A 13,657-nucleotide genomic window follows, 5' to 3' on the forward strand; every position below is an offset into this window, starting at 1 on the left:
GAATTTATCTCAAAAGAATGAAAGCATCCTTACCAAAACAACAACAACACTATATTACTATTCCTAGTATCTTCATGTTTGCTAGCCCAAACTAGAAACAATGTAGCCATTCTTCAGTACTACCAATGATTCAATACCTGAACACCCATGCAGTGGAACTTGACTCAGGGAGAGGAGGAATAAATGGATAGAACAGGAGCATCTGGTGAGTGAAGGAATTCTTCTCTCTAAGAACCATGTAACTCCATTTCCATGACTTTCCCAAAATGATCATGTCAAAGAACTGGAGTATAGACTGGTGCTCCCAGGGATCAGTGATAGTGAAAGGGAGGAACGGGACGATAAAAGGACGTTTCTGTAGTGGTGGCACAGTTCTGTATCTTGGTGGTGGTGGCTATACAAATCCACACGTGAAAGATGACATAGACCTCCACACCCAGAGCCCTGCTTCCGGTGTGGTACTATCTCATAGGGCAGCTGCGACATGAGACCTCTTTGTACTGTCTCTGAAATTTGCTGTGAATCTCCAATTCTTTCCAAATAAATTATTTTTATAGAAATGCATAGGAGAGGGGATAGCCGGGTATGGTGCCACATGCTTGTAATACTAGTACTGGGAAAATGAGGGCAGGAAGAATCACCAAGTTCAAGGCCAGCCTGAACTACATAGTGAGGTCTTGTCTCAAAGAAAGAAGAAAGAAAGGGAGAAAGAGAGAGATGAGAGAAAGAGAGAGATGAATGAAGGAAGGGGGAGGGGCACAGAAGAGAGGAGAAAGGAAAGTTCCAAAACGTAAAAATTCTCATGGAGGTGCAGGGATTATGATAATAGAAAAAAAGTCTCAGAAGCACAAGTACGGGGAGTCAGAAGTGTCATTACTAAAACACAAGAGTTAAGAAAGCAATTGAATTTAACATTCCCGGCTTCAAACAACATACCTTCCCATGTGTTAACACCTCATGAAGTGATATGATTTTAATATAAAAAGATTAGGCAATATGTGCTCCAATTAATAAATGTATACCAGTGTTAATTTTATATAAACATCATATGTGCCTAGATAAAAAAAAAACAAAGAAAATATAGTAAGTGTGAATAATATTTTCTCCTGAGTGGCTACATTAATATAGTAACACCCACTCTTTACTATGGACACAGTGCTGGACATTCTTTTGGCTGTACTAGGATTTGAATTCAGGGCCCCATGCTTAGTACTAAGAAGGCTCTTTACTGTTTGAACCATTCCCAGTACTGGGCATTTTTATTCTTGTTATTTCCTTAGTCCTCATGACTACTGGGCATTATTTGATCGAGGAAAGCTGCCTAGACTCACATGATACTTAGATAGCAATGCTGGGATTCAAACCCAGGCCTTCTTGAGGATGTGGCTTTTATTTTCTCCCGTTTGTGTGTGTGTGTGTGTGTGTGTGTGTGTGTGTGTGTGTGTGTGTGTGTGTGTGTTACATTTTATAGGGTACATATATTCTGAAAAGGAAGCAGTAAGTATTTAAGAGACGCAGGGCCTTGTTACATGAGCATGCTCTCAAGCTCTTGTGCCTAGAGGGTTGGCCTAAGTTTAGGACATCTGTCCCTCTTCAGATAGCCTTACTGGCCCTAAAGGTACAGGAACTTTAAAATACAGTGTTCTTACAAAATAGCAGTATCAAGTATTTATAGAGTACTTAATATGTATCAGGCCCCGGGTAAGTGCTTTGCATGATATTCTATTCATTTTTACTATAATTCTGTGAATTAGGTATAATACACACTTTATAGGTCATGTTGGGACACTGAGGCTTGAGTGACATAAATTGCCTCAGGTTCTACCTGCAGAAGGTAGGCAGAGATGGCTTTGGATCCCAGCTGTGGCCACTGTAGTCTGAGTTGTTGATCACTATGACTTACTACAACAGCAACACCAACACTGCCCCCTCCCCCCACCGCTGCTCTGTGCACAGACAGCCAGTCCTTCAGCTTGAGTCTTTCTTCCTAGAGATCCGCCTCCCCTTAATTACCAGAGACCCAAGGAGGCCATCCCAACACCAAGGTGGCTGTCAGGGTCTATAGGTAGCATGCTCATCCAGATGTCAGGCGGATATCAAGCCCTCCCCATTGGACAGAGAAAAAAATTATGGCTTGCTGAGAAAATCCATGGTGAGACCAGGACGGTAGCTGAAGTTGTTTGCCCCACATCCCACCAGCTGCCTGGGCTATTTAATGATGTGCTTTGTGTGCCTCTCTGGATCCCTCTATCCAGAATCTTCCCCCTCCAAGAGAACAGAACTCTTCTGTAACTGGGCAGCCTGGTTGGGTCATTGGGTATGATCCAGCCCTCACTCGGGGGGATGCTCACCGGGCTAGAGCCACAAGGCCGGGGGATTTATTCTTGGTTAAAACTCTGGCTCAGACTATCCAAGGAGTCCCCCATCACAGTCCTCTTTTTTCAGAGCTCCCTCTCAATCAGAGGGGCACGTGGAGGAAGGCTGCTCTTAGAGGCCTGTGGGTGTCAGCTGAGACCAGCAGTGATTCTCCTGAATCAGCGCTGGGCAGGACCGCCAGCCTGGGATGCAGTGAGGCAGGTGGGCAGGTGCAAGGCCCCTTCCTGGTCCCTGCAGGGCTAATTTATGGATGGAGCATCGCTGAGGCCTTCCCAGCTGATGAAGGAAGCCAGCCAGCAGTGGAGCAGGAAGAGAGGAAGCTGGTGGTGAAGGCCAGCTGTTGGGGAGGACTGAAGAAAGCAAACAGAGGAAGAGAGACAGGAGCAGGGCCTGGGGGACATGGGAGAGGTGGAGAAATGCCCTGGAGACGCAGCACAGTGGGAGGGGGGAGGGGGGCCCAGGAACTATCATGCCAGGCAGATGTGGACGCATTACCATAGCAGCTGGGAGCACTGAGAGGATGGAACAAGAGAAACTAGCTCTACTCTGGCAGCTTTCTCAAGGAAGTAAGACCAGAAATAGGAATAGAAAGGTGGGAATTTCAAAGGCAGGGACAGGGACTGAGACTACTCAGGGGCCAGGCTGCCTTCGACAAGGCTCAGAGGTGGGAGTGTTCAGTACAAAGGCTGGGAGCCAAGCCTGGGAAGCTATCTCAGGTCTCCCAGGGCAAGATGAACTGAGGGGTGTCTCCCGAGCCAGGAAAGCCAAAGGCAGCCCTGCCATGCGAAGGCCATGCTGCAGAGACCCGCAGGCTCCTAGCAGGGCAGCAGCATCCCTAACCAGGAACCCTGCAGAAGCCATGTTGATACTTGCTCCTAGAAGCCTTTTCAAACGTTTCTCCTGATTGTGAGAACAATGAGTATTGATGATAGGAAAATGAGATGGTATAGCAAATCATAAAAAGGAAGTAAGAAAAAAAATCACCCACAATCTCACCATTGTGTTTGGAATGTTAAGTAAAAACTAATCATTTCCCCACTCACCCTCCCCCAACACTTCTTTTCATGTTTGCTCAACAGCTCAGTGCCCAGGAGTAACTTGACAAAGAGCCTGGCCCTGAGCATTCTTATATTCTAGTAGGAAGAAGAAAAACATGGGATAAACAATGAACATACTAAATAGGTAAAAATATGAAATGTTAAGATGACATCATGTGCTATGAAGAAGAAAAGACTGAGGGGTGGAAGATTGGGAAAGGGAGGGAGAGGATGGATAGCAGTGCTCAAATACAAGGTCCAGGTTGGCCTTCCACAGTTCTGTCTGTGCATTTGATATGCTCTTATCACATGCCATATATACGTATATAATGTTTATACTCTTTGGGATTTTTTAAAATCATGATCTGCCGGGCATTGGCAGCTCACATCTATAATCCTTAGCTACTTAGGCCGCTTAGATCTACAAATTGAGATTCAAACCCAGCCTAGGCAGACAAATCCTCAAAACTCTTACCTCCAATTAATCAGCAAAAAGCTGAAGCAGAGGTGTGGCGTAAGTGGTAGAGCACCGGTTGTAAGCAAAAATGCCAAGTGAGAGAGCAAGTGTGGAGTTTGCGCCTCCTGTACTGATCCTCTTCCATTCATTCTGACGACTTGCTATTTTCCTTCTCCTAACAATACACCCTGGCCATCACTCCAAGTCTCACAAAGTATTTCACTGTGTGGCAGCATTCATCATTTATTTACCGAGTCCCCTGTTGATGGACAGCCAGATTCCTTCCAGTTCTGAGCAGTCCGAGGTGAGAAAGGTGCTGTCCAGAATATGAGTCTAAGAGAAGCCGGCCTTGGGGCTTTGTGTGGCTAGACTCAGAGGCCATATCTGGAGAGGAGAGGGCTGCAGGAAGCCCTCTCTCATCAGCATGCAGAACGTTCCAGCTCACCTGCAAGCAACCCTACTCTGTCCTCCCTCCATGCATCCCTCCCGGCTGCCTCCTCCTGACTTTCTCGCCAAGCTTGACTTGGCTCTGAGCACCCATTGCCTTCTCAGCCCTTTCTTCCCCATACGCCTGGCATCAGGCTCAGGGTTGTACTCATCACCTGGTGGCAGGTGCCTCTCTGAAGGTTCTAGGCCTTGTTAGATCGATGTGATCAACCCCAGAGGGCCTAGACCCTTCCCCCTTCCCTCCTCCCCACCTCCCTCCCCAGAGCCTGGGCTGCACTGCACCACAATAAAAACTCAGGACCTTGGCCTAGCTTTGTCCTCCAGGCCTCCCAGGAGCCCATTCCACTGTGTATAATGCTCCTTTCATGGCAGACCTGCTCCTTCCTGCCCAGGGGAGTCCCCGGTCACGTTCTACAGTTTCTCTGCAGCTGCCCTGGCCTGTTCCTGCCCCTCCTGGGTGCAGACCACCTGCCAGCTTCATAAATAAGGCTTTCTGCTTCTAGCAGTGTTGGATGCCTGCCCCCAGCCCCCACAGAGCTGCCCGTACAAGTCTCCCACTCTGGCTTTCTGTCTCCTGCCCTGCAACGGCCTGAGCCAGCTCACCACTAAACCAGGCAAATACAAACAAGAACCACGAATCCACGGGCCCCTGCTGGCCCCCACTGGGGTCACCCACTCAGGCTGCCCACCCCTGGCATTGCCAACGAACCCCCCCCCTCGGCTCCCCACACCCCTTCCTTTCAGCTAATTGTTTACTGTGACTCAGAGCTGCCTCCAAGCTGGCTGGTACTCATTTAAGGGAGGAAAATTCAGTGGCCCACATAAAAATTGCTTTATTAAAGTGCAAAAATATTCCACCAACTGTATTCTCGCCATCTGTTTTGCTGGTAATTCTTGTGAAAAGCACAGTTCTCCTTGGCCTTTGTCCTTTAAAAGCAGCCAAAGGTGACTCCATGCTACCCCTGGCCTGTGTCCCTGCTGTTGAATGGACTGTCTTCTTCAGGCTTCTCCCCTGTACAGAGGCCTAGTGGGGGGAGGAGAAGGCCTGGGGAAGGGGTCAGAGTGTCTCAGTTGTACAACTTTGTCAACATTGGAGAAGTCTGGTAGCCCAGGACCAGAGCATAGGTTCCAGGTTATCTTAGACATCTGCAAATCACTTTACCTCACCAAACCTTAGTGTTCACATCCAGAGAATGAGCATGCAATACCCACCTTGCTGGCCTCCAAAGACTCTCCCAAGAGTCCTTTCCCTCTACCCCACGTGCTCACCCTTTGCTTCCCACACTTTGAACTTCTCCATCTTCAAATACAACATGCCTGTCACACCTCTTCACCTTTACCCAGGCTGTCCCTTCTGTCTGGAAGGCTCCCTGCTTCCTTAATCTGTCTCACAAACTCTTATCCTTCCTACAACACAAAAGTGAAATAGCCCACCTCTCTCACCAAGTACCAGTGCTACACCTTCCAGTTTATTGTATGTCCATGGCACCCTGGGATCCATGTCCTCCAGAATGAGACCTGGATCTTTCTCTTTCACTGGTGATTCCTAGATCTTTGCATAATGCTCTGGTAGCTACTGGGTGTGGAGACAGGGTGAGTAGTCTAATAGGGGTACAGCAGATACAAGCTCTAGGGTCACACAGACCTTAGCTGAGTGCCTGGGCAATTCTCTTCAAAGCCTCAATGTTCCCATCTGGAATATGGACATTATAGAAGTAGCCCCTCCCTCCGGGGTATTGTGAGGATTCCTTGTGTTAACACTTAACACACTTACAACAGATTGGGGCGCATTGTCAGTGTCTACCCTTCTACCCAGTGAAGACCTTTGGGAGTGATACCCCAAGAGCAAAGATGGTGACCAACGTCACAGTGCTCCTGTCCCAGGACTGGCTGTGCTTCCTGGGGTGTTGGAGCAGTGGGCCAGTAGCCATAGCTTCAGATAAAGAAATCGGGGCTGGGAATATGGCCTAGTGGCAAGAGTGCTTGCCTCATATACATGAGGCCCTGGGTTCGATTCCTCAGCACCACATATACAGAAAATGGCCAGAAGTGGCGCTGTGGCTCAAGTGGTAGAGTGCTAGCCTTGAGCAAAAACGAAGCCAGGGACAGTGCTCAGGCCCTGAGTTCATGGTCTAGGACTGGCCAAAAAAAAAAGAAAAGAAATAGAGACCAGAGAGGGTGGGCAAGCCAGAGAAATAATGAGCAGCAAAGGTAAGGGTCTTCCTGCAGCTTCCCAGGCTCACTCACCCTAGATCTGGAGGGAGGGCACAGCCCCAAGTGCAGGCTGTAAATTTGTGACAGCCTGTGAATATTCGGCAACTCTTTGGAGTTATTTGTGGCTTCAGACAGCCTGCAAAATGTATTCATGAAGCTGTTCTGTTGGCTTAGGTGAGAAACATTTGCTTTCTTTTTTTCCTTTGTCTCCCTTTTTTAGTGGAATATGTTTGCTTTTTATATATGCCTTTACCCTTTAAAATATGCCAAATCCCTTGCATCTCAAGATTCTCCAACCAGGCACCATTGGCTCACACCTATAATCCATCCTGGCTAGCTCAGGAGGCTGAGATCTGGAGGCTGGAGGATCGAAGCTAGCCCAGGCAGGAAACTTTGTGAGACATTTATTTCCAATTAACCACCAAAAGGTTGGAAGTGGAGTGACTCAAGGCACCAGCCTTGAGGGGAAAAAAAAAAAAAGAGGGGGAGAGGAAGAGGCAGCACCTGGCCCCTAAATTTAAGCCCCAGTACCAGCACACACACTCTTGCACACACAGTCTACTTCAAAATGGAGAAATATCTACAGTTGGCACTGCCCAAGCCCATCCTCTCCCTGAGGCAGAGGGAATGGGGGAGAAGGCCTGGAGAGGTCTCTCCAGCTTGCTAAAGAAAGACTTAGAACCAGGAAGGCTGAATATGGGAGAGAGAGTCTCAGAGGGCAGCAAGGAAGCTATGAGAACAGATTCTGCCCTCCACAACCCTACCTATGACCAGACTTTGAGGCCAGGCCTGCTCTCACTGGCCCTCCCTCACCAGCTCCCTGCTCGGCTGCGGTGCTGGAATGTCCCAGTGAGAGGCCAAGGGGAAGAACAAAAGGAAATCAAGCACAGGGAGGACAGGAAGCTGGAAGCTGTGGCTGGCAAGCTCTCAGCCGACATCTGGGGACTGGGGAGAAGGATGCAGGGGCTCCCTTCTCTCCACAGGCTGCAGCCCTGGCCCTCACCCCACCATGGATCTCTGCCCGTGAGTCTACACTAAATTCTCCTCAGAAGTTTCCCTGGGGCTCCAGTCCCTTTTGCTAAAGTGTGCATGAACTCTTTTTGTACTTCCATGTCTCACAGACTGCCCTCCACCCCTACAGTAGTTATCACTGTCCAATCTATTGGTGGGTAGTAATGATCAAAAAGCAGTAGGAGTTCAATAGTGTTTGAGAGTATAATTTGTTTTCTAACAGTATCTACATACATCAGGGGGAAAAAATAGTGGGTGATGTGTTATTTATTCTCTAGGAATAAATATTTGGGAGAACCTATGGATTTGAGGGAGGCTCTGGGATACTGTGCCCCACCCCCAGCACTATGTCCACATCTAGTCTGTACTAGTAGGTGATCAGGAGGAGGCTGGGCTCCTGGGCTGAGCACAGCTCTCCTTCCATCCCTGGTAGTCTGACCTAGCCACAGAGACCCGCCTGCTTCCTTATGTAAGAGCCCGGCAGTCTTTGACAATGCCTAAACACCTGACAAATCTTTCCGACCTGCTTTCTGCCAATGATGTATGTAGTGTGTTGCTCTGGGGATGATGTGTGCAAATAGATGCACTGTGAATGCTGCAGGAGCTTCACTGCTGTCTTTTGTAAACTCTCAGCTCTGCATACTAGTCTTTCGTGAGCGCCTTACACCCATCTTTTGCAGGTCTTTAGAGTTTAGCTCAAGGGACTCCTCACCCAAGACGTCATCGCCAACCACTGGACAAAAGGGTCCCCAAGGCATTTCCTGGGTCCTCTACCCCATTGCTCTATTTATGTTTTCCTCATGGATCTTATCAGTATCTGACATGATTGGCTGGTTTGTCACTATTTGGGGTGGGGGGGCTCCTACATGGAGATAGGAAGCCCCAGGAAAGCAGGGACAACAGAGCACCAGGTCCCGGTCCCTACCAGAGTTCATCAACAGAAATATAAGAGGTGCATCCAGAAGTACACAAGTTGTCCCCAGGTCTCCCAGCCATCTACTCCCTTTCATATCCTTTCCAACATTTCAGGTAAGCTGTAGAGCCAATAGTTGAACCCCAGGCCCCCAAATTCACCAACATACCCACCAAGCCTTCCATCCCAAATCCAGTCTCACACCACTTGATCTGTTGGATAGACTGTTGAGTTCTACGGCTGTGCAATCCAACGTGGTAGCCACTAGCCAGGCATGGCTAAATATAAATCTGTTATAGTTAAACCAAATGTCAAATTCAGCTCCTCAGTCACACTAGTCCCAAGTCACCCAACAGCCACACATGGCCAACAGCCACTACAGTGACAGGACATACCAAGAGCCTATCCCTCACAAGCGACCCCCTTCCCCCACCCCCCCCGGGGATCAGCTTTGCTCTGAGGAACAGCAACCTCAGCTCTGTCTCATTCATTTCCCTAGCCCTTAGGAAAGCGCTCCATGAGTTAAGGGTTTTTTTTTTCCACTTTCTCCCCCACACACACACTTTTAAAAATTGTTATTATAAAGGTGATATACAGAGGAGTCAAAGTAACATAAGCCAGATAAAGAGTACATTTCTTTTTAGACAATGTCACCCCTTCCCTCATGCTCTCCTCGTTTTTCCCTCCTGGTCTCCTCACACGGGTTGTATAGCACATTTTCTTTTCTTTGTTTTGCCAGTCCTGGGACTTGAACTCAGGGCCTGGGCACTGCCCCTGAGCTTCTTTTGCTCAAGGCTAGCACTCTACCACTTGAGCCACAGCACCACTTCTGGCTTTTTCTGTTTATGTGGTATTGAGGAATTGAACCCAGGACTTCATGCATGCTAAGCAAGCACTCTACCACTAAGCCACATTCCTAGCCCCTATAGTTCATTTTCAACATAGTGTCTAATGAGTACCACTGCTACATGTGTTCACCCTTTACCTTTCCATTTCTCTACCCCCCTGCCCTCCCAAAGACAGATAAATCAACAAACAAGACAAAAAGGAAACAAAAGCATCAACAAAGCAAAAAAAAAAAACCCTCTTGTTCATTTCAATAAATATTTTATCTCATCAGATGCACACAGGTATTAAGCCTTTGTGTTGCTCTCCTAAGAGTATCCTCCTTTGGTGAATTAGTGTTTTTATTCAATGAGTAAACACCTTGGTGCCGATACTCTTAACATCCCTTCTCTCTCTGCTCCTGACCTCTCTCCTTCCTCCCCCAGGAAGGGATGAAGCCAGCAGTGTGGAGGTGACATGGCCAGATGGCAAGATGGTGAGCCGCAGCGTGGCCAGCCAAGAGATGAACTCGGTGCTGGAGATCCTCTACCCCCAGGATGAGATCATACCTCAGGACTCAGCCCCACTGGAGGTGGGTGGGTCAAGGCATCTGAGCCTCGTGGTCAGAGAAACAAGCATCACCCACCACCCCACAGGCTACTCTGTAGATTTGGCCTCTAAGAATGGAAATGGTTTAAAAAAAAAAAAAAAGAATGGAAATGGTCTCTGCAAAAGGCACAATGATCACAAAGATCCCTCTATGTGTAGTTTGTATAACTTCCCTCTCCCCCAATCGCTTCTGCTTCTCACAGAAATCCCAGAGGTTTATTTGCCAGGGAAAATGTCTTTCCACCCATTTTATAAAGGAGAAAAACAGAGGCCAAGAAACAACCCAAGGCCAGAGAAGCTCCACAGCCAGTTGTGAGCAGGGTTGAAAACTGACCCCTGGACTCCAGCTGCCCTCCTGGTTCTTTCTTTCTCTGAGGAGGCCTTGTAGTGCCCTAAGTGTGGGGCCTCAGGGAGAGGGGACTCAGAGGAGCAGCTCCGGGCCAGTCTCTGCTCCAGCTCAGGTACATGGATCTCATAGGCAGGAAAATGAGCCAGAGTTTGAGCCACAGCCATTCTTGTCCTCCCCCATTCCAGCCAGGCCTCCTGTTCTCAGTGCAAGGCAAAGGGCCTGAAAAGGGAAGGGCTTCCTCAGGCCTCTTGAACTGCATGGAGTCACAGTGATCGCTGCTCTGTGGCTCTGACTAGGAAGGGATCGGAGATGGGACTCTCTCGACTCACCAGTGTCTCTGCTTCTGCCCACCTTACAGTGCGGCCAAGGATTCTCCCAGCAGGAACATGGCCATTGCATGGGTGAGTGCCTGCAGGCCCCAGGGCATGTCATCCTGACCTGGGGCAAGGTCCAGGGTGCAGATAGGGGAGGGAGAGGAAGAGAAAGGAAGAAGAGGAAGGCTTTGTTGGCCAAGATGACCACTGAGGACGGAGCAATACCAGTGATCAGCCAACCAACTTGGCACCATTCTGGACCTCTCTGCCATAAATACCAAGAGAACACATCTGGGGAGGAGACACACCACCACGTGGATACTGAAGATCGTGGTAGTGAAGTGTCACCCCTGGTAGAGGTGAAATGGCCACATGTCATGGCCTTCCAGGGGAAAAGCCAGCAGGGACGCTGGCAGTCAAGGCTGGGCATTACTGAGGGTATTGCTAGCTAGGTACATTGGGGGTAAGGGGGAATGGTGCAGAGTGGTCATGGTGAGATAGAAGATTGTAGGCTGGTTCAATGCTGGAGCAAGTAGTACTGGATAGTAGCTGTGTGAAATTCTGAAAGTTTCCCAATGATCTGTACTGGGAAGAGGCAGCCTACGAGCTCAGTGTCAAGTGGCTTCCAACCCAATGTCTTCCATCCCAGTGGCCAGCAGTGGAGACATGCCAAGAGTTCCTCTTAGAAGGAAGAAACCAATCCCAACCCCTATGGAGCTTCTTGGCAATGGAGAGGCCCACAAAAGAAGAGCAAGGATGACATGTGGGAGGGATCAGAGCTGGGATGAGTGAAAACAGCAGCTGGGGAACACCAACAGGGGACACCAAACTAGTCTGGAGAGGGTCTGAGAAGGTAGCCTAGAGACAACATGGTCTAAGCTGGATGGCACAGAACGGAGAGGCAGCCTTTCTGTGGAGGGCTCTGCCCAGACCAAGGACCATAAAATGAAGAAGTAGATGAGCCAAGGTGAGCACCCTGGCCCTGTGCTAAAACAGGATAGGCATAACCTGGAAGGGCCCTTCCAAGACTCCCAACCCATCCCCTCCTCATCCAGCAGGCATTGATGTGCCTCCTACACAGCACCACACACTCTGTTGGGCACTGAGAATGTAGCCAAGTGCCTACCATGAGAGGTATTCATTCTGGTAGAAGAAAACAGACTCCCCAAACATAGGACTCATCTAGGTGAGACAGAGTGGTCGAGAAAGGCTCCAAGGGAGGGAATCTCTTAGCAGAGACCTCAAGTATTAGGAGGATTCTGATCCAGAAGAGCTGATGGGATAGCTTTCCTGGCAGAGGGCAGAGCAGCAGAAAGCCAGAGGCTGTGTGAGGGGCAAGCAGGTAGCTGCTGTGCCTGAAATGACTGCAGAGGGCCAAGTCAATGATGGGTTTCAGGTTACACTAAGGACTCTAGATTTTTGTTCTTAAGACCCTTAGAAGCTGAGCAGGAGAGTAACCTGATGTGATTCACATGTTTAAAAGATCACTCTGGCTGCTGAATTGCAGCCTGAATTGGAGGGAAGAGTGGAAGCCAGGAGGCGAGTAGGCAGCTGCTGAAGAAATCCAGGCAAGAGACTGGGGGGGGCTGGGAATAGGGTGGTGGCAGAGAAGTGAGAAAGATGGACAGATGAGAGGTTAGCTCTGGGAGAGAACAGACAGGCTATGCTGTGAGACAGACTATACATGGGGGTGAGGAAAGGGGAGGATTTGGGGACCACTCTCATTTCTACTGGCACAGTGGTAACATCACAGTAGCTAGGGAAGATGAATGCAGCAGGCAGAAGTTTAAGGGCTGAGGGAAATCTAGAGTGCCATTTTGGACATATTAAGTTTGAGGAGTGTATTAGACACCCAGGTGGTTCTGCCAAGCAGGTTGTTGGTGATTGGATTCATGTACCTGAGCCCAGAGGAGAGGTAATGACTGAGGCAGGAAATGTGCAATCATCCACATATGAAAAGGTCACCTAGGGAAAGTGGGAGATGGAAGAGATGTTCCAGGACCAGCCCAAGAACTCTCCCCTCCTCCTGAAACATGTAGAAGTCAAGTGTAAAAGCCAGCCAAGAAGACTAAAGGGGGGAAACGGAAGCCAAAGGAAAAGGGACATGTCCCAGGTGACAGAATGAAGGAGCAGACAGCCTAAGCTAGGAACCCACAGCTCACACCTTCCTGGTTGAGTGGCTCTCCTTACCTTTCAGACACCAATGAATGCATCCAGTTCCCATTCGTGTGCCCTCGGGACAAGCCTGTGTGTGTCAACACCTATGGAAGCTATAGGTGCCGGACAAACAAGAGGTGCAATCGGGGCTATGAGCCCAACGAAGATGGCACAGCCTGTGTGGGTGAGTGGGGCTCCCCTGGCCTCCATAGAATAACAAGGGGAAGTTGCCCTTCGGGAACTCTGGGTAGGTTCCTTGGCCTCTGAATTTCCTGGATGGAGAGTTTCCCTAGATTCATTTTGTACCTCCAGTGGAAACGATCACCATGGCCTAGGGAAGTCCCATCACTACCTCCACCAACCACAGGGCCCCAGGGGGCTGTGCCCTGGTCTGAGGTTGTCACTACTCTCACATCTCCTAAAACAAATGTTCCTACCTGGAGCTCAGCCCGTGTTGTCATAGCTGGACTATAAACTAGCTCCTAAGAGTCATCTTTGGCTGAATTTCTGACTGGTCCTTGTCTTCTTTCTCCCAAACTCCCTCCTCCACTCCCATCCCACCCCCTTCATCATCCCTTTCTCTATTTCCCTGCCCTCTTCTTTTTGCAGCTCAAGTAGCCTTTCTAGGTGGGTATTCTTCAACTGCCTTTAGAATCTCTGAGCCTCTTTCTTGGGCCTCATATCTTTCTCTAGGCCTTGGACTTTGCCTTCAGTTATATGCACTTTAAACCCCATCAATAAAGGAAAAACAAAACAAATCTAACAACCTTTGTGGAAAACTAAATCTCTCTCCTGCTGCCTATCACTCTCCACACCCAGTAGATTCTGCTGTGTGCTTCCTCTAAATGGACAGCAGGGGTGGCCATCTTTGAAAAGGGACATCTGAGAGATTCTGATCCAACCTAAGTTGTTTTATGAAGCCTTTCTTTGCATGTTTTCTGAGAAAAC

General features: G+C 48.9%; 1 protein-coding gene across 2 annotated transcripts in view; it reads left to right on the forward strand.

Moving 5' to 3' along the window:
* The window catches only part of Crtac1 (cartilage acidic protein 1), a 138,691-nt gene extending 125,244 nt beyond the window's left edge, over positions 1-13,447 (forward strand). For both annotated transcript variants that reach the window (XM_048338518.1, XM_048338519.1), the window contains exons 12-15: positions 9,727-9,872; positions 10,597-10,639; positions 12,750-12,893; positions 13,319-13,447. In XM_048338518.1, coding sequence (XP_048194475.1) covers positions 9,727-9,872; positions 10,597-10,639; positions 12,750-12,893; positions 13,319-13,437 — 452 coding nt within the window. In that variant the 3' untranslated portion in view covers positions 13,438-13,447. The remainder of the gene's footprint in view (positions 1-9,726; positions 9,873-10,596; positions 10,640-12,749; positions 12,894-13,318) is intronic.
* Positions 13,448-13,657: the final 210 nt, after the last annotated feature.

The sequence above is a fragment of the Perognathus longimembris genome, chromosome 2 (genome assembly GCF_023159225.1).
Source record: "Perognathus longimembris pacificus isolate PPM17 chromosome 2, ASM2315922v1, whole genome shotgun sequence".
NCBI lineage: Eukaryota > Metazoa > Chordata > Mammalia > Rodentia > Heteromyidae > Perognathus > Perognathus longimembris.